The sequence below is a fragment of the Urocitellus parryii genome, chromosome X, assembly GCF_045843805.1.
Source record: "Urocitellus parryii isolate mUroPar1 chromosome X, mUroPar1.hap1, whole genome shotgun sequence".
Lineage (NCBI taxonomy): Eukaryota > Metazoa > Chordata > Mammalia > Rodentia > Sciuridae > Urocitellus > Urocitellus parryii.
The window spans coordinates 87,824,633-87,848,250 of NC_135547.1; the positions used below are offsets into that span (position 1 = coordinate 87,824,633).

The following is a 23,618-nucleotide window of genomic DNA, read 5'->3' on the forward strand; positions in this document are numbered from 1 at the left end:
AAGAAAACAAAACATTAGCTCCTAGGAAAACAAAAAGGTATACAACACAGAATACGTAATCAGAATGTATTATGTGGTTTAGACACGAACAACATTTACAGTACTACACTCATGCAAACAGTGACTACTAGTTGAATGAAAATTGTATAAAATATTTGAAGAAGTAACAGATGAAATCACAAAGGTGAACAAACAACAAGAGACTACAAGGGATGACTAAGCAATTACAAAGTAAAGTATATGGATCTTGTACAAATTAAAATATAATTTTTGAAATAAAATCTCAATGGAAAGATTGAATAGCAGATTAGACACAGCAGAAGAGAAAAATATAAAGGATATATCTGAAGAAATTGCCCAAAATTAAGTACAAGAAGACAGAAAATATTGAAGAGACGTTATGAGATATGGAAGATAGATTGGAGGTCCAAAATATGAATGGCTAGATTGTGATAAATAAAAAATAGAATGAAAGAGAGACAACATTTGAAGAGATAATGATTGAGAATCTCCCAGAAACTATAAAAAGCATGAATATACTGAGCCATGAAACACATTTCCAAAGTATGTATAATACATGAAAAGAAATGTATGCCAAATATGTTTAGATGACTGATAGTGTGCTAGTGTGCTTCTTCTTTTTTTTTTTTTTTTTGCAGTGCTGGAGATTAAGCTCAGGGTCTTGCGCATTCTAGGCAAGTGCTCTACCACTGAGCTACATTCCTAGCTCAACAGTGTACTTCTTAACAGCAACAAAGAAGACTTTTCAAACCTAAAAGAGGACGAGATCATATTCTCTCCAAGTACTGTAAAAAACTATCTTTTAAGAATGAGAATAAACTAAAGTCATTTACATATAACAAATATTTGGAGAATTTAACACCAAGAGACTTGTGCTAAAAGAACATTTAAATTCTATTCATAATGAAAGAAAATGATTCTAGAAGGATGGTCTGAGATGTAAGAATGGATGCATGTAAGTCCAAACAAATACTGTCTATGTAATATAATACTGAGGATGACAACGTACAATAGTGAGGTTAGGACAAAAAAAGAAAGAAACTGACATATTTGCAAATAATGGTATGTAGTCAGAAGGGTAATGACTAAAATTGAAGGTTTCTAAGTTTCCTGCATTCTTCAAGAGGGGATTAAAATACTGTTCAACTTTAAAAGAAGTTTAAGTTAAACACACATGGTAAAATTTCAAGGATAACCACAGAAGTAGAAAAAGAAATCCAAGCAATAGGGATGGGAAAATATAGTAGGAAAACAAATCTTAGAACCAAAAGAGCAGGTGAGAAAAGAGAAAATGAAGCATGCAAAAAGCAGTGATAGGGAATGGGGATGTACCTCAGTGGTGGAGTGCTTGCCTGGTATGTGTGAGACTCTGGGTTTGGCTCCCAGCACCGCAAAAATAAAGAAATTAATTGATTCATTTAAAAAATAACAATTAAAGAAAGTGGTGGTAGAAAACAGAAATAAGAAAGTGTGATGGTAGAAACAAATTCAATTAAAAGACAGAGGTAATAATTTTGATTTTTTAAAAATGTCCAGTTATATGTAGTTTCCAAGAGATATAATTAAAACATAAAGACACAAAAATGCTCCACACTAAAAGGATAGAAGATTATATGCCACACAAATCCTAACAAGACGAAATGTTTGTGCTGCTACATTAATACAAGATTAAGTAGACTCTGAGGAAAAATGCATTATTAGGAATAGAGAGGGGTGTTACATATTTACCAGAAATATATAACAATTATTAATTTGTATATTCCTAATAAAATACATAAGCCACAAAAAAGAGAGAACCACAAGGAGAAATTGACAAATCCACCATCATCATTCAATACTAACATGCCTTTTTCAATTACTAATCGATCATGACCAAAGGGATCAGTTTAGAAAAATAATACTTGAACGACATAGTTAACAAACTTGATAATAGACATATGTAGAACTCTGTATTCAACAATTGGAGAACACACATTCTTTTAAAGCACACAGGAAACAATAAAAACTGTTGATTGCATACTTGTTTAAGTCATAAAACAAGTCTCAATAAATTTCAAAATGTTGTTAGCACACAGACCACATCATCTGATCATAAAGCAATTAAGAGAGATTTCAATAACAAAGAGGTAAAATTTTAAATCTCCAAACATTTAAGGAATTTAAAAACACACTTCTATAGCTCGTGGATCAAAGAAGTAATGGTGATGGAAATGTTCATGTACTCAAAACTGAACAGTAATGAAAATACTACATATCTGAACTTGTAGAAAAACAGTATTTGGAGGGAAATTCACATCCTTAAATGCACAAATTAGTAAACAAGAAAGATTGAAAATTAATGAGCTCAAATGTGCAATTTAAGAAATCAGAAAAAGAATAACAGAATAAACCCAAAAAATGTGGAAGGAAGGAGATCAAAAAAGATAAGAGCAGAAATTAAAGAAATAGAAAACAAAGATACAATAGAGAGAAGCAACAAAGCCAAAAGCTGGTTCTTTGAAAATACTAATAAAATAGACAAACCTCTGGTGAGATTGATCAAGAAAAAAAGTGAGAAGGCACAAATAACCAATATTAGCAATGAAAAAGGAGACATAGCTACAGATTATATACAGAGAATTAAAAAAATAAAGGAACTGTGTGCTAATGAATTCAAAAACGTAGACAAAAATGGACAAATTCCTAGGAAACTATTTTACCAAAATTGACTCAAGAAGAAAAAGAAATTCTCAACAGTCCTATAACTACTTAAGAAACTGAAGCAGTATATTAAAACTCTTTCATACCACAAGAACAAAAACAGCAGGCAGAATTTTCCAGTTGGTTTATGGATTACAGGCTGGTAAAGAGATACTGGTTCCCTCAGCCCTAGAGGTAGCCAGGTAGGACCTGAGGCAGTGCAGACCCTAGGAAGACCACCTCTCTGGAGATCCTAGCCTTCTCTGGAGATCCTTAGAGAGTGGCCCTTAGTGAAGTGGGGTCTGACAAATCCCTCTGCAGTCCCTGCAGGTGGTAAGCACAAATAAGCAACACCCAGCTTTCAGTTACTGCTCTGTGGTAAATGTGCTAAGCAGGGCCAAGGAGGTGATCTACCACTTGGACAGCCTCTTCAGTAGCCAGCTTCTGAAGTCTTCTGCTCATTTGAGGACAAGGGACATGTGGAGATGCTGGAGGAGTCTGTGTTGCGGTTTCCAAGAAGCACCATGCAGAGCCCAAGTTGTGACTGGTTAGGATGGGGCTGGGTGCAGGGTGGCCAAGCAGGGGCTTCTGGAGGGTGTAGCTCCAGGTAGAAGCCCTGAAACTCTGTCTTCCCGAATATCAGATACTTCTATCCGTTTGTTGCCCTTCTAATGATGTCCAAGCTAGCTGCAGGGTGATGATTCTAATAATGATGCATGTTCTGCAAATAAGAGCTTCATCATTATTTTGCAATAGTTAAATAAGAGAGAGATCAACTGACTTTGAAATCTACTCATATTATCATAAGAAAATTTAACAATATATATATATATCTCAGTGAAAAAGAAAAGCTGTTACATATAATTTCAACTGTTAAACACCTTTGAACACTTTAAAAATGGTGTTAAATATTTTAACACCTACTGGTACAAAAAAGATTTTTTGTTGTTGTTGTTGTTGATGGTTATGTGTTCTTCAAATTCTGAACAGTCGTTACAAAGTCTTGGTTTGGATTTGGGGGTAGCTTATATAAAATAAACATTTTATAGAAGCAAAACGTTTTTCATTAAATTTTCTACAGATTTTAATTTAGAAGTTTAATAGTTACTCAATATTCAAAAGGAAAACACTAGGCCAAAAACATTCTTCCAAAATGTTGTAAAAGAAGGAACTCTGGCTCATTTTATGATACCAGAAGAATCTTAATGCCAACAGCAAGTCAGAACAGCAAGAGAAAGGAAAATTAAGGACCAATTTTACTCACAAACACAGATGCAAAAATACTAAACAAACTATTAGCAAACAAAATCCACTGTTGTATAAAAAGGAAAAGATCATGACCAAGTTATGTTTATAATAGAATTGCAAAGTTCCAGAATGAAGGAAATCTACAAATATCATTTGCCAGATTTTTAGATTATTGGAGGAAAAATCCATAATCATCTAAAGAAATAGAAGAAAACATTTGATGAAAAAACTTAATACACTTTCATGATTTAAAAAATAAAAACCTTCTTAGAGCAATAGGATAGAATTTATCTAACCTGATAAAACCTATAGAAACCTACAGCAAATATCATTGTTAATAGGAAAAAGTGGTGTTTTCACTAAAATACATAAGATGGAGATGCCAACTATCACCTTTTCTATTCATTACTGTACTGGATATCTTGGCCATCTCAATAAGACAAGAAAAATAAACAAAAGGCAAAAAAAATGGAATGGAAAAAAATGTTTTCATTATTTATAGCTGATAAACTGTCAACATATAAAACACAAAAGAATGGACAATTTAAAAGTAACCAGAGCTCTTTGGAGAAATGGCTGATTAAAGGATTGGAATAGGAAAATACAACATGAATCTGATACATCTTGTAGTGCCAAAAAGTAAGGAAGTTCTCAAAAACAAAGAATGAGGACATGTCAAAGAAGCCAGACCTGAAAGAGTCCTCAGTGGGTAAAGCTGGAACAAACTGAGCAACAAAACAAAGAACAGAGTATTGGGTTATTAAGTTAAATTATTAAATAAATATACATAATATCATACTGATATAAATAAGTGACTGGAAAATAAAGGATAAGAGATAAATTTTTACAAAAGAATTCCAAATAATATGTATAGATATGCCCTCCTCAGAAACTGGAGCTTAGTTCCTCCTCCTCTCCTTGAAGGCAGTCTAGATTCACCCAAAGAACAGAATGCTAAAAGGGAAAAACAGCAACTTTCCCATGGAGAAACCTGACCAAAACCACCTTAACTAAGGGATCAAAGTTCACCTCTCCAGGGGATATCCTGTGAATACTATATACTCCCTGATATGGTGGGATAAGGACATTTAAACTCTGTGGTATTCATTTAAACTTGAGACAACTCCAAATTGAGGGACATTCTATGCGAAGGACAGTATCTTCAAAACTATTAAAAATCATCTAGGAACAAGGGTAGACTGAGAAACTGTCATAGACTAGAGAACATTATGGAGATATAAAAATGAAATACAATGTGGTATTTTGAATTAGACTCTGGAACAGAACAAAAAAGACATTTATGGGAAAACTGATAAATCCATGTAAAGCCCGATGTTTAGTTAACAGTAATATATCTATGTTGCTTTCTTAGTTTGATAAATGTACCATAGTAAGGAGTATATAGAAACTCTCTCTCCATACTATCTCTCTACTTATTTTTCTACAAATCTAAACTTACTTGAAAATTAAAAACTTGCTTAAAAATAATAGAACTTTGTAAGATGAACACTAATAATATCAATCAACAAAAATTGACTCATTTCCATATACCTGAAAAATGGATATAATATTAAATAAAAATATCCCATTTATAAAAGCAGAAAACTCATAAAGTAAGAAGGGGTAAATCTAATTTAAGATATGCAAGAGCTTATGAAGAAAATTACAAAGCTCAGACAAAAGATATTCAAGAATTTATTTAAAATAGAGGGATATATTCTGTTCATAGCTAAGAAGACGCAACATCATAAACTTATAAATTTTCCTCAAACTGATCTGTAGATTCATCACAATTCCAAAGTTTATATAGAACATGATAAACTGATTGTGAAGTGTTTGAAATAAAAAGTGCCAAGGATATATGATACTCTTGAAGAAAAATAAGATGGGAAGATTTTGTGCTATTAAATATCAAGATTTATAAGGGAGCTAAGTAATTAAGGTAGTGCAGTACTGGTTCGAGGACAAAAATCTGGTCAATAGCAAAGAAAGCCCAGAGACAGACCTATAGAGATAAAGAACTTTGATGTATGAAAGAAGTGGCACTTCAGATCATTAGTTTATCCATTTAGAAAATAAAATCAATAGCTCCATACCTTATACCCACACAAAAGTCAATTCCAGTTGGATTCAGGACTTAAATATAAAAGGTAAACCTTTATTAGAACAAAGAGTATGTAATATGACTGTTGGTCAGGAAAGACAAGACAAAGTGCTGGCTATAAAAGGGAAAAGATGGATTCATTCAACTCAGCTAGAAAATAAGAATTTCTGGTCATGCAAAGATATAATAAAGAAAAAAAGCTGTTAGGTGCAAAGGCACCCACCTGCAATCCCAGCTACTTGGGAGGATGAAGCAAGAGAACACAAGTTGGATGCCGGCATCAACAACTTAGTGAGATGCTGTCTCAAAATAATAAGGCCTAGAAATGTAGTTCAGTGGTAAAATACCCCTGGGTTCAATCACCAGTACCACATACACACAAAAGAACAAAATCACAAACTTTAAGAAGATATTTGATACATTGATACATATACATGATAAACGATGAATATCTAAAATAAAGATTTCCTACAAATTGCCAGACATGATGGTGCACGCCTGTAATCCCAGTGACTTGAGAGGCTGAAGCAGGTGGATTTTGAGTTCAAAGCCAGCCTCAGCCACTTAGTGAGGCCCTAAGCAACTTAGCAAGACCCCATCTCTAAATGAAATATTTTTTTAAAAGGGTTGGGAATGTGGCTCAATGGTTAAGCACCCTTGGGTTCAATCTCTAGTACCAAAAAAAAAAAAAAATCCTACAAATCAATACAAATGGTTAAAAATTTAAAGGTACAAAAGATACCAATCGTCCTTTAACAAAAAAAGTAACCGTGTCTCCAATAACCATGAAAAGATGCTCAACTACATCAATAACTGGGAAAATGCTAATTAAGTCCACAGTGAAATATTTTATACTCACTAAAATGACAAAAAATAAGTGGGGCAACATCAAGTATATGAAGGTATGGATCAATGGGGTCTCTTGTAGATTGCTAAAAGGAGTGTAAATTGGTATCATTAGGCATAATCCTGTCAAACTGAACTTTTACATGTCCTATTAGCCAGAAATTCCATTCCTAGGGATAGATAAATGGGTATGCATGTAAAGCAGGAGACCTGTACAAGAATGTTCACAGCAGCACTAGAAATGACCCAAGTGTCCATAATAGATAAATGGGCAAATAACTTTTTTTATGACCACCCTAAGAAATGTGATACATTGATAATGAACAAAGTACAGCTATATAGAACAACAGAAATGAATCACAGAAACATAATACTAAGTGAAAAAGGAAGTCACAGAAAACTACATACACTATGAAACCATTTTACTTTAATGATTCCTTCCTTCCTTCCTTCCTTCCTTCCTTCCTTCCTTCCTTCCTTCCTTCCTTCCTTCCTTCCTTCCTTCCTTCCTTCCTTCCTTCCTTCCTTCCTTCCTTCCTTCTTTCTTTCTTTCTTTCTTTCTTTCTTTCTTTCTTTCTTTCTTTCTTTCTTTCTTTCTTTCTTCTTTTTTTGGCAGTGCTGAGGATTGATCCCAGGGCCTTATGCGTGCTAGACAAGCACTCTACCACTGAGCCATATCCCCAACCCCACTATGAAACCATTTTAAGAAAGCTCACAACTAAGTCAAATAAACAATGTTTTGGTTAAGCTTACCCACAAATATGAAAAACAAAAACCCTCATATATGAAAAAGAGCAAGGGAATGCTAAACACAAGACTTAAGGATGACTTGGGAGTCTGAGGCAGGAGGATTGCAAGTTTGAGACCAGCCTTGGTAACTTAACAAGGCCCTAGCAACTTAGCAAGACCCTGCTTCAAAATAAAAAATAAAAAGGGGTGGGGATGTAGCTCAGTGGTTTAACACTCCAGATTCATTCCTCAGTACCAAAAAAAAAAAAAAAAAACTTAAAAAAGTGGGAAATTTTAATGGGAAGGACACACAGGGAGATGAGATAGAAAATGACAAGGGTAGATGCTATCATTAATGCTGTTCTTGGGTGGGGTAGTGAGTCCCTGAGTTTTCATAATACTACTATAACTATATGTACAATATATTCTTTTATCATATATCTACATTTTATTCATTTGTTTACAGTACTGGGGATTGAATCCCAGGGTGTTCTACCACTGAGATACATCTTTAGCACTTTTTTATTTTTAATATTGAGACAGGGTCTCACTAAGTTGTCCAGGCTGGCCTCCTACGTGCAATCCTACTGCCTCAACTTTCTGAGTGGCTAGGATTACAGGCATGTGCCACCATGCCCAGCATATCTAATATATTTTACATGAATAAACAGAGAGAAGAGTAAGAGGAAGTAAAAACTTATTTGAAGGGCTGGGGTTGTGGCTCAGCGGTAGTGCGCTTGCCTGGCATGTGTGAGGCACTGGGTTTGATTCTCGGCACCATATATAAAGAAATAAAATAAAAGTCTATAAACAGCTAGAAAAATATTTTCTTAAAAACTCTTTTGAAGAGTTTCGCTCTTAGGGGAATTCAGAAATAAAATTATGATTTCAAGGGGATATGAGATGAAGTGGGTTTAAAAAGTTCTTTTGAGATAAGAACAACAGGAGGGACTTTGATGAACTCACTTTCCCTCTAAAACAATGATAATATGGGCAAATCAACTGAAATCAATTTCAGAACTCTGGCAATTAACTAAAACCACAGAATGAAATGAAAATCATATATCCAAGAGAGATTACTGAATCTTGGTAAGACAGTAGGCTTTGTGACATTTTACTTGTGACTAGTCCCTTTCTATACTCCCCATACTCTCTCCCTTTCTCTCCCAGCTTTCAGCTCAGTGGTGTAGAAGCCAAAATGTAACCAAATTCCACACAATAGAGAGATCTAACTACTTTGGGAATTTAAAAGGAAATTCTGGAGAAAGAGACAACCATAGGGAACTTACTGTACTCCTAGGGATCTAAGGGGCTATGCATATACTCAAAGGTTATGTGTATACCTGGGAAAAACTTGGGAAAGAAGAGGATCTAAGTCACCTCCTTCTGGTTGACTGTAAAGCCCTGTACAAGCAGAAGTTGAAAGCTCAGATGGTTGTGTAAATGGCTGAAATTTGAAAGTATGTTTTCTTATACACATCTTCACGGCAAAGGATGTAAGACATACAGGCAAGGCATTGAAGGAGATCTTCTGACCAATCATTGGCTGACCAACAATATATATTTACCCTGGTGTGACTCTTAGGAATCTAGGCTTAAAAATAAAAACAAGAACTTTAAAAATACAAGCTAGCAGAAAACTCAGGGGCCACTTATTATAAAGTAGGGAATACAGAATCTACAGAATTAATCCAGGAAAGTCAATAAACAGATACATGACACCAAGAACAATAATCACAACCACAACAGCAACAAAAGCTAAAGCAAAACAACAACAAACCTTGGGAGTCCGGACGTCAGCAAGATGACAGAATAGGGCTTTCCAGCACTTGTCCCCCCGTAGAAACATCAATTTGAACTATCCACGCATGAAAATACCTTCACTAGAGCTAAGGAAACCAGGTGAGAGATTACAGCACCTGGGTGTAGCACAGAAATAAGAAAAGACATATTGAAGAAGGCAAAAAGAACAGTTCCAAATTATCCACTCACCCCCTCCCACAAACTCAGACAACACAGTGTAGAGAATGATAGCTAACCATGAGGGGAAAGAAGAGGGAACTGAGAACTGAAATTTGTCTTGGACACCAAAACTGGGTCCATTCAAGTAAAACCCAGTTCTAGGTAACCATCCATAGTCCCAGATTCTAGGCCGGTACCTACAGACTGATACTCAAGGCCAACCCTGATACCAGGACAGATTCCCCAGAGTTCCAGGCTCTAGGACTACCTGGTAGACTCAGTCTGTAGGCCTATCCAAGCACCAGGCTGACCCCAGACTCACAAACAACTCAAGTTCCAGGCTAGCTCCCATATACTCAGGCTATTGGCCTTCTCCATAGCCAGTCCTTCCCCAGTAGCCCTGGGCCCCAGGCTTTAAGCCCATCCTAGCACTGGGCCAGCCTCCATAGCCCTAGCATTACAGCTACTCCCTGACAACCCAACCTGCAGGCCAGACCCTGGACCAGGCTAACCTCTAACGTCCATGGCCTCAGGCTCCAGACCCACCACAGGTTCCAGACCAGCACAGAAAGGTTGGCCCACATAACCCCATGCTGCAGGCCTACCTCAGCATGAGGTCAGCCCCCCTGGCCTCAGGTAGCAGGCTTGCAACTGGAGACACAGGCTCTAGGCTTGTCCATGGGAGTCTGGTTCTGTGGCTCTACATTTAAGCAGAACCACAGTCCAAGCTTGTTCTAGCATATGTGGAATTCAGGTCCATCCCAGTAGAGCCCAATGCAGGGCTGGCTCCTTTGGATCGAGGCTTCACACCTTCCCTAGCACCAGGCCTACCCAGGCTCCAGGCTGATCCTATGGCTTAAGGCTACACTGGACCCAGAGTCCAAGCCTGCTATAACACAGGATCAAGGCCCACCCCAATAGACATTAATGCTTGGCCAGCCCCTATAGACCAAGGCTCCAGGACCACCTCTATAGACCCAGGCTCCAGGCCAGCTCCCGTGAACCCAAGACCCAAGTCTCCTGCCCCTTGGATTCAGGCTCCAGACTTTCCCAGTACCAGGGAAGACCCTTTGGACTCAGGCTTCAGGCAAAACCAGTGAATCCAGGGACCAGGCCTATCCCAGAGTCTGGCTAGACTTAGGCTCATGGCTCACTTCAGTACCAGGTCAGACCCTGTGAACCCAGATTTTAGGCTAACCCCAAGAATACAGACTCCAGGAATGCCCTTGTGGACCCAGGTTCCAGGCCCACCCCCATAGATCCAATCAATAGGTCAACCCCATTATATCCAGGCTCCAGTTCAAACACTAGGATAGCCTGACCAAGGACTGCAGCACCAAGCCTGCCCATAGCCCACACTGACTAGTAAAGGCCTTTTACAGACAGTGTCACTTTTGCAAATTCTGGAATAAGTCCCTACCTCTTCAAATGCATAGAAACTGAAGTACAGTAATAATTATAAAAAATAACCAGGGAGCTGGATGCAGTGGTGTATGCCTATAATCCATGCAGCTGGGAGGCTGAGACAGGAGGATCACAAGTTCAAGGCCAGCTTCAGCAACTTAGAAAAGCCCTAACCAACTTAATAAGACCCTATCTCAAAATAAAAAATAAAAAGGGCTGGGAATGTAGATCAGTGGTAAATTACTCTGGGGTTAAATTGCCAGTAACCCCCCCCCCCTAAATAATATTAATCAAGGAAATACACTACTACTAGAGGAATAAAATAAAGCACCAATACCAAAATCTAAAAAAAAAAATTATGAACTGTCTGAAAAAATAATTCAAAATAATTGTTTTAGTGAAATCCAAGAAAACACAAAAATAATCCAATATAGCAATAAAATAATAAAAAATCAAGAAGAGAAAATTATTAGAGAGGTTGTAATTATAAAAAAATCATAGAGCTGAAAAAGACATTGAATGTAGAGAAAAAGGCAACAGATCATTAATAGCACAACTGATCAAGCAGAAGAAAGAACATACAAACTTGAAGGCAAGTTATTTGAAAATATATACTGAGGAGAAAAAATAATGAAAAGGAATGAAGAAGCTGGGCATGGTGGCAGCACACCTGTAATCCTAGCAACTTGGGAGACTGAGAAAGGAGGATTGCCAAATCTGAAGCCAGTGTCAGCAACTTGGTAAGACCCTCTGCAACTTAGTAAGACCCCATTTCAAAATAAAAATTTAAAAAAGGCTGAGGATGTAGCTCATGGTAAAGCACCCCTGGGTTAGATTCCCAGTTTAAAAGAAAAAAAGAAAGAAAGAAAAAGAATGAAGAAGCTTATGGGGTATATGGAGAAGCATCAAAGGAGCAAATAAATATTTGAATAGAAATTCATGAAAGAGAAGAGATAGACAAAGGAAAAGAAAGTTTATCAGAAGAAATAATAGCTGAAAACTTTCTAAATTTTAAAAAAGATATAACTATCTCTGTATAGGAAGGTCAAAGGTCTCCAATCAGATTCAATAAAAACATAGCTACAAAAGGACATATTATAATTGGACTGTCAGATGTCAAGAAGAAAGAGAAGATCCTGAAAGCAGAAAAGAAAGAAGCAAATAACATGTAAGAGAATTATAAGGCTAGCATCAAATTCCTCAGCAGAATTCTTATAGGCCAGTAAAGAGTGGAATGATATTTTAATGTGCTGAAGAAAGAAAACTGTCAACAAAGAATATTGTACCTGGCAAAGCTATCCTTTGAAAATGAAGAAGAAATGTGAGACTTTCCCAGACGAACAAAAGTTGAGGTATTTCATAACCCAGACTTGTCTTACAGGAAATGCAAAAGGAAATTCCTCAAGTTGAAAGAAAAGGATGCTGATTAGTAACATGAAAACATAAAGAAATCATAAAACTCACCAGTAACAGTAAGTACACAGTCAAATTCAGAACACTCTAATACTACAATGGAAGTGTGTACATGACATCTTTAGAATGAGAGGAAACTATTAAAAATAATGATAGCTACCATAATTTGTTAATGGAAACACAATATAAAATGATGTAAATCATGAGATCAAAAGACATAAAATGTCGTGTGTGATGGGGTGAAGTGAAAGTGTGGAGCTTCTTTTTTTCTCCTTTTCCCTCTTCTTATTTTGTAGTACTGAAACCCAAGGCACTCCTCCACTGAGCCACATCACCACCTTTTAAAGTTTTTTTTTTTTATTTTAGAAATTTTTATTCTTATTTTGAGGTAGGGTTTCACTAAATTGCTGAGGCTGGCCTTGAATTTGTGATCCTCCTGCCTCAGCCTCCCATGTAGTTGGGATTACAGGTTTGAACTATCAGATAAATGTGAAGTTTCTTTTTCTTTCTTCTTTTTCTTTTGGCTCTGGGGTCTTTACCACTGAGCTACATCCTCAACCCTTTTTTATTTTTTATTTTTTGTTTTGACACAGGGTCTCATTAAGTTGCTCAGTCGCTAAGTTGATAAGGTTGGCCTTGAACTGTGATCCTCCTGTCTCCGCCTCAGAGTTACTGGGATTACAGGTGTTCACCGAGAAGTGTGGAGTTTCAGTTTTTAAAATATATTTTTAGTTGTAGATGGACATGATACCTTTATTTTATTTTATTTTATTTTTATATGGTACTGGGGATTGAATCCAGTGCCTCATGTATGCTAGTAAGTGTTCTACCACTGAGCCACAACCCCAGCCCTGTGAAGTTTCTTAATGCAATCGAAGTTGTTATCAGTCTAAAATAGCCTCTTATAAATATATTTTATGTAAGCCTCATGGTAACCAGAAAGCAAAAACCTATAGGAGATACTACAAAAAATAAAGCATCAAAGGATACCACTAGAAGAAATCACCTAATCACACAGGAAGACAGCAAGTGAGGAAGAGAGGATCAAAAGATCTACAAAACAACCAGAAAACAATTAACAAAATGACAGTAATAAGTCCTTTCCTACCAATAATTACCCGGATTTAAATGGATTAAATTCTGCAATCCAAAGGCATAGAGTGGCTGCATGGACCATAAAACAAGACTCAACTATGTGCTGCCTACAAGAGACTCAGTTTACCTTTAATGACACATATAGACTGAAAGAGAAAATATATGAAAAGATATTACATGTGAATGGAAACCAAAATAGAGTAGGGGTAGCTACACTTCGTCTGATAAAATAGACTTTAAAACTATAAAAAGAGGTAAGAAGGTCAATACATAATGATAAAAGGGCCAATTCCTCCGGAGGACATAACCATGGTAAACATTATGTGTACCCAACAATGGAGCACTTAAATATACAAAGCAAATCTATCAACAGATCTGAAGAGTGAGACAAACTGTAATGCAGTAATAAGAGGGGACTCTGATAAGCCACTTTCTATCTGAACAGATCATCCAGACAGAAAACCAATAAGGATACACTGGCCTTAAACTACACATAAGACCAAATGAACCCAACAGATTTATGCAGGATATTCTATCCAACAGCAGCATAATACACATTCTTTTCAAACACACATGGAACATTCTCCAAGACAGATCATATGCTAGGCCACAAAACAAGTCTTAATAAATTTTAAAAAACTGAAATCATCAAATGCCTTTTCCAACCACAATGGTATGAAACAGAAATCAATAACAGAAAGAATTTCAGAAAATTCACAAATATGTGGAAATGAAACAATATACACCTGAATAACCAATGGGCCAAAGAAGAAATTAAAAGAGAAAATGTAAAATATCTTGAGGAAAATGAACATGGACATACAACATACCAAAACTTACGATGTGCAGCAAAAGCACTTCTAAGATGGAAGTGAATTGCAATAAATATCTACATGATAAAAGAAGAAAGATATCCAACAGCCTAACATTATACCTCAAGTAACTAGGAAAAGAAGAGCAAACTAAATCCAAAGTTAATAGAAGGAAGGCAATATTAAATATCTGTGCATAAATAAATGAAAAAGAGCTACAAAAAATAGAAAAAAATCAACAAAATTAAGAGTTGTACTTTAAAAAAAATAAACAAAATCAACAAATCGTTAGCTAGATTAAGGAAAAAAGAGAGATCCCAAACAAAATCATAAATGAAAGATGAGACATTACAACTGATGCCATAGAATCACAACAGATATAGAAGACTAATATGAACACCTGTACATCAACAAATTACATAACCTAGAAGAAACATAGAAATTCTTAGACATATACAAACTGTTAAGGAAGAATTATAAATAAATAGAAATTCTAAACCAACCAACAGTGAGTAAAGAGATTGAATCCATTAAAAAATAGTCTGTCATGGGGCACAGTGGCACTCCTGTAATTCCAGCAGCTTGGGAGGCCGAGACAGGAGAATTGCTAGTTCAAAGGCAGCCTCAGCAACTGTGAGGCACTAAGCAACTCAATGAGACCCTGTCTCTAAATAAAATACAAAATAGGGCCAGGGATGTGCCTCAGTGGTCGAGTACCCCTGAGTTCAATTTCCGGTACCAAAAAGAAAATTTTTAAAAAGTCTCTCATCAAAGAAAAGCTCAGGACCCAATGGCTTCACTACTGAATACTACCAAATACTTAAAGAACTAATACCAATCCTTTTCAGGCTCTTCCAAAACACTGAAGAAGGAGTATATCCAAACTCATTTTGAGGCCAGCATTGTCTTGATACCAAAATCAGATAAGGACATTACAAGAAATGACAATTATAGGCTGATATCTTGAAGAAAATAGATGAAAAAATACTACTCAAAATATTATCAAACCAAATTTAATAGTACATTAAATGGATCACTAACCATGATCAAGTAGGACTTATCCCAGGGATGCAAGGATATTCTCAACACATGCATATCTACAAAGATGACACACCATATTAACAAAGAGAAGGACAAAAACCATAAGATCATCTCCATAGATGCAGGAAATGCATCAACTTTAGTTAATAATAATGTATTGTAGGTTTGAAAATTGCTAAGAGAATAATAGATTGTAAGGGTTTTCAACAACAAAAAAGTATGTGAAGCAATGCATATATTAATTAAATTGATTTAGCTATTCCACGGTACATGTATATTTTGAAACAAATGATCAAAATATATAATTTTTATTGGTCAACTAAATATAAATAAATTTAATAATAAAAAAGAACAATAGCTGGGCATAGTGGTATACCAGTAATCTCATATACTCAGGAGTCTGAGGAAGAAGATCACAAGTTAGAGGCCTGGGCAAGTTAGCAGGATGTTGTTAGCAAGTTAGCAAAATGCTCAGTGATAGAAAGTGCCTGCATGGTTCAATCTCCAATATTGAAAAAGAAAAAAAACCCCACAAACTTGAGAGTGAAAGAGTGATACTAAAGTGTTAAAGCAGAGTATCTACAATGTCCAATTTTTTAAAAAAATTGTAGTTATAGATGAACAGAATGCCTTTATTTAATTTGCTTTTTTAATACATATATTTTTTTTAGTTGTATACAGACAAAATTATTTTATTTTTATGTGGTGCTGAGGATCAAACCCAGTGCCTTACGTGTGCCAGGCGAGCGCTCTATCACTGAGCCCCAGCCCCTATTTTATTTGTTTTTAGGTGATGCTAAGGATTGAACCCAGTGCCTCACACATGCTAGACCAGCACTCCGCCACTGAGCCACAACCCAAGCCCATATACAATGTCCAATTTTTGACAAAAAAGAAATTACGAGACACACAAAGAAAAAGGAAAGTATGACACACAGGACAAAAGGCAGCCAATGAAATATGATCCTGAGAGGGCCCATGTTTAGGACTTAAAAGACAAAGACTTTAGTTATTATAAATATTTTCAATGAAATAAAAACTATATCTAAAGAATTAAAGTATTAGAACAATATCTCAGCAAATGAGGAATACCAATAAAGTGACAATTTAAAATATAATTAAAATTGAAAAGTACAATATCCAAAATGAATACTTCACTAGAGGGACTCAGTGAGAGATTTGAGATGGGAGGAGAAAGGGTAAACCTAATAATAGGTTAATAGAAATTATCCACTCTAAGAATCTGAAAGATAAAAGGAAAGAGAAATGGATCATCACAAACCTGTGGGGCACCATCAAATATAACACATACATAATGGGGTCCCAAAGGAAGAGGAAGAGAAAGGGGTAAAAGTTACCAAATTTAATGAAAAATATTAATCTACACATTTAAGGAGTTCAAAGAGAAAAAACTCAAAGAGATTTATATCTAGAAATATCATGGTGAGACTGATGAAAGTCAGAGATAAAAGAAAATCTTGAAAGAAGTAAGAGAAAATGACTTACACATACAAGGGACTTTCAATAAGTTTGTTTCCTCATCAGATACCATGGAGGTCAGAAGATGGTGTGATGACATCTTCAAAATGATGTAACAAAAAGACTGTCAACTATTAATTCTCTATCCAGCATTGCTGTCCTTTGAAAAAGAAAGAGAAGTTAGGATAAAGAAAAAGTGAGAGAATTTGTTCCTAGCAAACTTATTCTACAAGAAACACTGTCAGAACTGGGCATGGTGACACACAGCTGTAATCCCAGAGGCTTGGGAGGCTGAAGCAGGATGATCCCAAGTTCAAAGCCAGCCTCAGCAATTCAGGGAGACCTTGTCTCTAAATAAAATACAAAAAAATGGATGGGGATGTGGCTCAGTGGTAAAGCGTCCCTGGGTTCATTCCCTGGTACAAAAAAAAAAAAAAAAAAAAAAAAGAAAAAGAAAAAGAAAGAAAGAAAGAAAAAAGAAAAAGAAAGAAAGAAAGATAGACTTTCAGGTTGAAATTAAAGTTGACTAAATATGCAGGGTATGGTGGTGAACACACCTATAATACCTGTGGCTCAGGAGGCTGAGGCAGGATGATTTTGAGTTCAAAGCCAGCTTCAGCAATTTAGTGAGGCTCTAAGCAACTTAGAAAGATCCTGTCTCTAGGTAAAATATAAAAAAGTGGGGCTGGGGTTGTGGCTCAGAGGTAGAAGTGCTCGCCTAGCATGCATGAGGTACTGGGTTCGATCCTCAGCTACCACATAAAAATAAAATAAAGATATTGTGTCTACCTATAACTAAAAAATTTAAAATATATATGTATGTGTGTGTGTGTATATATGTGTATATGTATATGTATGTATGTGTGTATGTGTGTGTATATATATATATATATATATATATATATATATATATATATGGCTGTGGATGGAGATGTGGGTCAGTGGTTAAGGGTTCAATCCCTGGTACCAAAAAAAAAAAAAATTGGCTAACTGTTAACTTGAAGGTAACTATACAGTATTACAAAAGACAGTATTTTTGTTTGTAACTTTTATTTTCCTTTCTATCTTAAAAGACAACTGCATAGCCAGGTAAGGTGGTGAATGTTTGTAATCCCAGAAACTCAGGAGGCAGGGGTAGGAGGACTGCAAGTTCAAGACCAGCCTAGGCAACTTGATGAGACCCTCAATAAATATTTTTAAGGGTTTTGGATGTAGCTCAATGGTAGAGCACCTGTAGGTTCAATCCCAAGTACTGGGGACTTAGACATAAAAATAAATTAATAAATAACTATTTAAATGAAAATAATAAAATTGTTGATTTGGCTTATAATGTATAAAAAGATGATTTTTAGGACAATAATGCAATAGAGGTGGGAAGGAAAAGTGGTACACTGAAACAAAGTTTTTAAAAAAAAATTTTATTTTTTAGTTACAGGTGGACACAACATCTTTATTTCATTTTTATGTGGTGCTGAGGATTGAACCCAGTACCTCACGTCTGCTAGGCAAGCATTCTACCACTGAGCCACAACCACAGCCCCACAAAGTTTTTATATACTATTTGAATTGAGTTATTATTAATCCAAAGTAGATTTTTACAAGTTATCATGTTAATTGTAATACTCATGGTGATCAGTAAAATCTGAGCTAAAAATACAGTTAAAAAGGGAATTAAGGGCTGGGGTTGTGGCTCAATGATAGAGTGCTTGCCTAGCACATGTGAGGCACTGGGTTTAATCCTCAGCACCACATAAAAATAAATAAATAGGGCTGAGGTTGTAACTCAGTTGGTAGAGTGCTTGCCTAGCATGGGTGAGGCACTGGGTTCAAGCCTTGGCACCACATAAAAATAAAATAAAGGTATTGTGTCCATCTACTATAAAAAATTAATAAATAAATAAAGTTGTTATATTCATCCACAACTAAAAATAGTTTTTTAAAAAGGGGAATTAAAAATTTACAGTAGACAGTATCTATTTAACACAAAAGAAGAGAGGAATTGGGGAACAGATGAACACAAACAACGTAAGACATAGGAAGTCAGGCACCTTGGAACATACGTATGATACCAGTGACTTGAGACCAATCTCGGCAACTTAGCAAGGCCCTAAGCAACTTAGTGAGATCCTGTCTTAAAATAAAAAATAAAAAGGGCCTGGAGTGTACACAGTAGTTAGGGACTCCTGGGTTCAATCTCCAGTATAAAAAAAAAAAAGACATACATGAAGTGAATAACAATCCTTCACAGACCCATTCCAAAAACAAAGGAGGATGAAACAATTTCTAAATCATTCTATGCAACCTATCATACATGTAGGTTGTATGATAAGAAAACTATAGACCAATATCCCTTATAATATCCTTTATGACCATAGATGTAAAAATCTCAACAAAGTACTAGCAAAACAAATCTAGTAGCATATAAAAATTGTATATAACATGATCAGGTGGGCTTTTATCTGAAAATTAATGTAATATACCATATAAATAAAGCATAAAATACATGATCATTTTAATAGCTGCAAAAAAAACATTTGACAAAATCCAACACACATGCAACAAATTAGGAATAGAAGGAAACTTTCTAAACCTGATAAAGGGTATCAACATAGGACACACAGCTAACATTGTATGAAAAGGAGAAAGACTCAATATTTCCCCCCTAAGATCAGAAGCAAGACAGTGGTAGAGTGCTTGCCTAGTATATATAAGGAACTGGGTTCAATTCTCAGCACCACAGATAAACAAATAAATCTAAAAATAAAGGTCCATCAACAACTAAAATATATTTTTAAAATTGTAATAAAATGTCTAACCAGGGCAATTAGTCAAGGAAAAACTTGGTATCTATTTAGGAAAGGAAAAATTAAGACCATATATATTTACAAATGACACCTTTTTATTGAGACATAATATTTATACATCTTTATGGGGTATACTATGGTAATTCAATACATGTTCACAAAGTAAAATAACCAAATCAGGATAGTAAGCATTTCCATCTCTTCAAAGCATTTCTATAAAATCATTTTTATGTGTTGTGAATTTTATACTCTTCTAGTTTTTTGTTGTTGTTGTTGTTGTTTTTGTATCAGGGATTGAACCCAAGAGGTGCTGAAACCCAGAGCCACATCCCCAGCCCTTTTATTTTTTATTTAGAGACAGGATCTCACTAAGTGGCTTAGGGCTGAGTTACTGAGGCTGGCCTCAAACTTGCAAACCTCCTGCCTCAGCATCCTGAGTCGCTGGTATTATAGGCATGCACCTGACCCCCATACTCTTCTAGTTATTTTGAATTATACCATATATTTTTTAACCAATAGTTGTTACTGTGCTATAGAAAATCATAACTAATTCCTCCTCTCTGTGTTATAGTGCCATTTATTAAACTAATTTCCAGCCCCCATCCCCACTGCCCTTTCTAATGTTCAAGGACAACTATTCCACACCATTCTTCTATGAGATGAACTACTGAGTTTCCACAAATTTGTGAGAATTACATGATTTTATATATGTAAAAAACCTACACTAAATAATTATTTGAACTAATAATCATTTTAAGCAATATATGATAGAACAATAAACAAAAATCAAATGTATTTCTATACATTAGCAATAAGCAATTAGAAAGTGAAAAAAAGAAAAAAATCCTATTTATAATAGCCTCAAAAAGAATACAATGCCTAGTAATAACTTAACAAAAGAAGTACATAACTTATATGATGAAAACTACATAATACTCCTGAAAGAAATTAAAGAAGTTCTAAATAAACAGAGGATATGCCATGTTTATATAGTAGAAGAGAATATTGTTAAATGGCAACACTCCCCACACAGATATATAAATTCTGCACAATCCCTATTGAAATTAGTCTTTTTAAAAAATAAATTGATAAGCTAATCCTAAAATTCATATGGAAAAATAAAAGTGCCTTAGCAGAGCCAAAACTATCTTGAAAAAGAAAAACATTGTTAAAGAAGTCCTACTTCCTTATTTCAAAATGTTCTATATAGCTATAGTAAATAAGACATTATGGTCTGGTATAGTAAAAGACCTACAGATCAATGAAATAGAATTTAGAAACCAGAAATTTCCCTTTATATTTGTGATATATGGCCAAGTGATTTTTGACAAGGTTGCAAAGATCATCCAGTGAGGAAAAGAATACTTTTATCAGTAAAAAGTGAGAGCGAGATAGTCACATCACAAGAGTGAATGTAGACTAAGCGATGGTTTGAATGTGTTCCCTCAAAGTTTATGTGTTGGTAACTTAATCTTCAAGTTCATATGTTGATAGTATTTGGAAGTGAGGTCTTTGAGAGGTAACTGGGGTTAGATAAAGTCCTGAGAGTCAGGCCCCATGATGGGATCAGTGGCTTTATAAGAAAAGGAAGAGAGACTTCAATATTCATACCCTCACTCTCTCACCATGTGATGACTTTTGCCATGTTATGATGCAGCAAGAAGGCCCTCACCAGATACAGTTCCTCAACCTTGAACTTCCCAGGCTTTTCTTTATAAATTATCCAATTACAAAATATAAAGCCCCTTTTCTTTATAAATATTGTATGTAGCAATACAAAACAGACGAAGACAGACTCTTATATTATACTACCCAGAAAAATTAACTGAAAATGGATCATCAACACAAACGTAAGAGCTAGAACTATAAAATTCCTAGAGGAAAACAGTAATAAATCTTTGTGACCTTGAGTTAGACAATGATTTCTTAGATATAATACTAAAAGCACAAGTGACAAATGAAAAAAAAATGGACTTCACCAAAATTAGAAACTTCTGTGCATCAAAGGACACAACCCAAAAAGTGAAAAGACAACCCACAGAATGGAAGAAAATACCTGGTATTCATATATTTGATGAGGGACAAGATATACAAAGAACTCTTACAACTCAAACATAAAATGAAACAATACCAATGAAAATGAGCTAAAGATTTGAATAGATATTTCTTCAAAGATTATATACAAATAGCCAAAAATATATAACAGGATTTTAAAATAATTAGTCAGTAGGGGAATGAAAATCAAAACAATGCAATTCTACTTTATACTCATTAGGATGGGTATAATAAAAGACAATAAAATGTGTTGGTGAGAGGTGGAGAAATGGAGAACCTCATATATTGCTAGTGGGAATGTAAAACATGTAGCCACTTTTGCAGTTTGGTAGTTTCTTAAAAAGTTAAATACAGAGTTGCTATAAGACACATCTCTTCTACTCAAGAGAAAAGAAAACATAAATCCACCCAAAAACTTGCACATGAATGTTCAGAGAAACATTATTCATAATAGCCAAACATGAAAACAATCAAAATGTCTGTCAACTGAGCAATGAATAAACATGGCATTATTTGGCAATAAAAAGAAATGATATATGCAACAACATGGATGAACCTCAATAACATGAAAGAAGTGAAAGAAGCCAGAAATAAAACCCAATATATTATATGACTGTATTTATATGAAATGTCTAGAACAGGCAAATCTATAGAGATAGAAAGTATATTAGTAGTGGCCTAGGGCTGGGAAGAAGGGAAGTAATGAGGGATGAATGCTAATAAGTAGAAAGCTTCTCTGGCAGGGAAGAGGGATGAAAATGTTCTAAAACTGATCATGGTGATGATTTTCCAACTCCATACATATACTACAAACCACTGTTCAGTAACCTTCAAAAGGGTAAATTTTATGGTATGTACATCTCAATCAAGTTGTAACAAAAAGATAGAAGTGGGCTGGGGGCTCAGTGGAAGAGTACATGCTTAGCACAGATGAGGCCCTGGGTTTAATTCTCAGTGCTTAAAAAAAAAAAAGAAAGAGAAAAATTGTGGAGGAAGCAATAAAAAAATCTATGTGTTAATGAGAGTGATTTTTTTAAGATGAGAAAAATATTATTTTGGCTCACAGTTTTAGGAGTTTAGTCCAAGGTCGGCCAACTCCACAGCTCTGGGCCCAAAAGTATCATCATGGTAACCAGGAAGCAGAGGAGACATTTATCAGGGACAAAATATAAACCCCAAAGGCACACCCCCAGTGACATACTTTCTCCAACCATACCCTACCTGCCTACAGTTACCACCCAGTTAACCCATCTCAGTGAATTAATCCACTGATTAGGTTACAAATCTCTGAGAGCGATCCTGTAGAGAGGGGAAAATTGGTAGAGCAATGTCCTAAAGTAGGTAAGAGAGGGTGAGATTTAGAGCCAAAGTGTAAGGTGTGCATTGGGGGTTGAATCCAGGACCTTATACATGCAAAGCATATGCTCTACTACTGAGCTATACCCCTAGCCCAAAGAACTGGATTTTGATGACAGCATAAATAGATTATCCAAAATAATAGAGAAGTAGGCAGAGCATGTGAGTACAGACGCTATATGGTGGTTGGATGTGATAGTGGGAATTGGTGGATGTTTTCTTCTTTTTTATTTCTTTTTTGTAGTTGTAGATGGACAGCGTTTCTTTATTTGTTTCATTTTTATGTGGTGCCAAGGATGGAACCCAGTGCCTCACACATGCGGGGCAACTGCTCTGCCACTGAGCCACAGTTGCAGCACAGATGTTTTCTTCTGATGCCTTTACTTTTTCAGTTAAATAGGAAGCCTGAACATGATGGGAGAGGCTATGTTGGAATTTTGAGGAGAAAGAAGGTATGAAATCATCATCTTGGAAAGTGGGAGAGTGAATGGCTTGGGGAAATGCTTGGGAACAGGCAGAGTTGGATTTAACCAGAGATGGGGTTTTGCCTGGTAAGTATGATGAAGTAAG

The 23,618-nt window shown here is 35.5% G+C and overlaps 1 protein-coding gene and 1 long non-coding RNA gene across 4 annotated transcripts in view; both read right to left on the reverse strand.

Moving 5' to 3' along the window:
- Positions 1 to 23,618, reverse strand: part of LOC113195779 (uncharacterized) — a 70,539-nt gene that overhangs the window by 41,843 nt on the left and 5,078 nt on the right. The window contains exon 3 of one of the 3 annotated variants that reach the window (XR_003302460.2): positions 16,861 to 16,993. The exons of the other annotated variants lie outside the window; for them this stretch is intronic. This is a non-coding gene — a long non-coding RNA (uncharacterized LOC113195779). The remainder of the gene's footprint in view (positions 1 to 16,860; positions 16,994 to 23,618) is intronic. 3 annotated transcript variants of the gene reach the window in all.
- On the reverse strand, positions 2,220 to 2,617 carry Kantr (KANTR integral membrane protein). Its single transcript, XM_077793867.1, has one exon. It carries the CDS (start codon positions 2,615 to 2,617, stop codon positions 2,387 to 2,389), a length of 231 nt encoding a protein of 76 aa, XP_077649993.1. The 3' UTR covers positions 2,220 to 2,386.

What these genes read in the sequence shown, in the direction of transcription:
- Kantr (XM_077793867.1), bottom strand. Translation starts at nt 2,617, where the DNA reads ATGTCTCCTTTTTCATTGCTAATATTGGTTATTTGTGCCTTCTCACTT.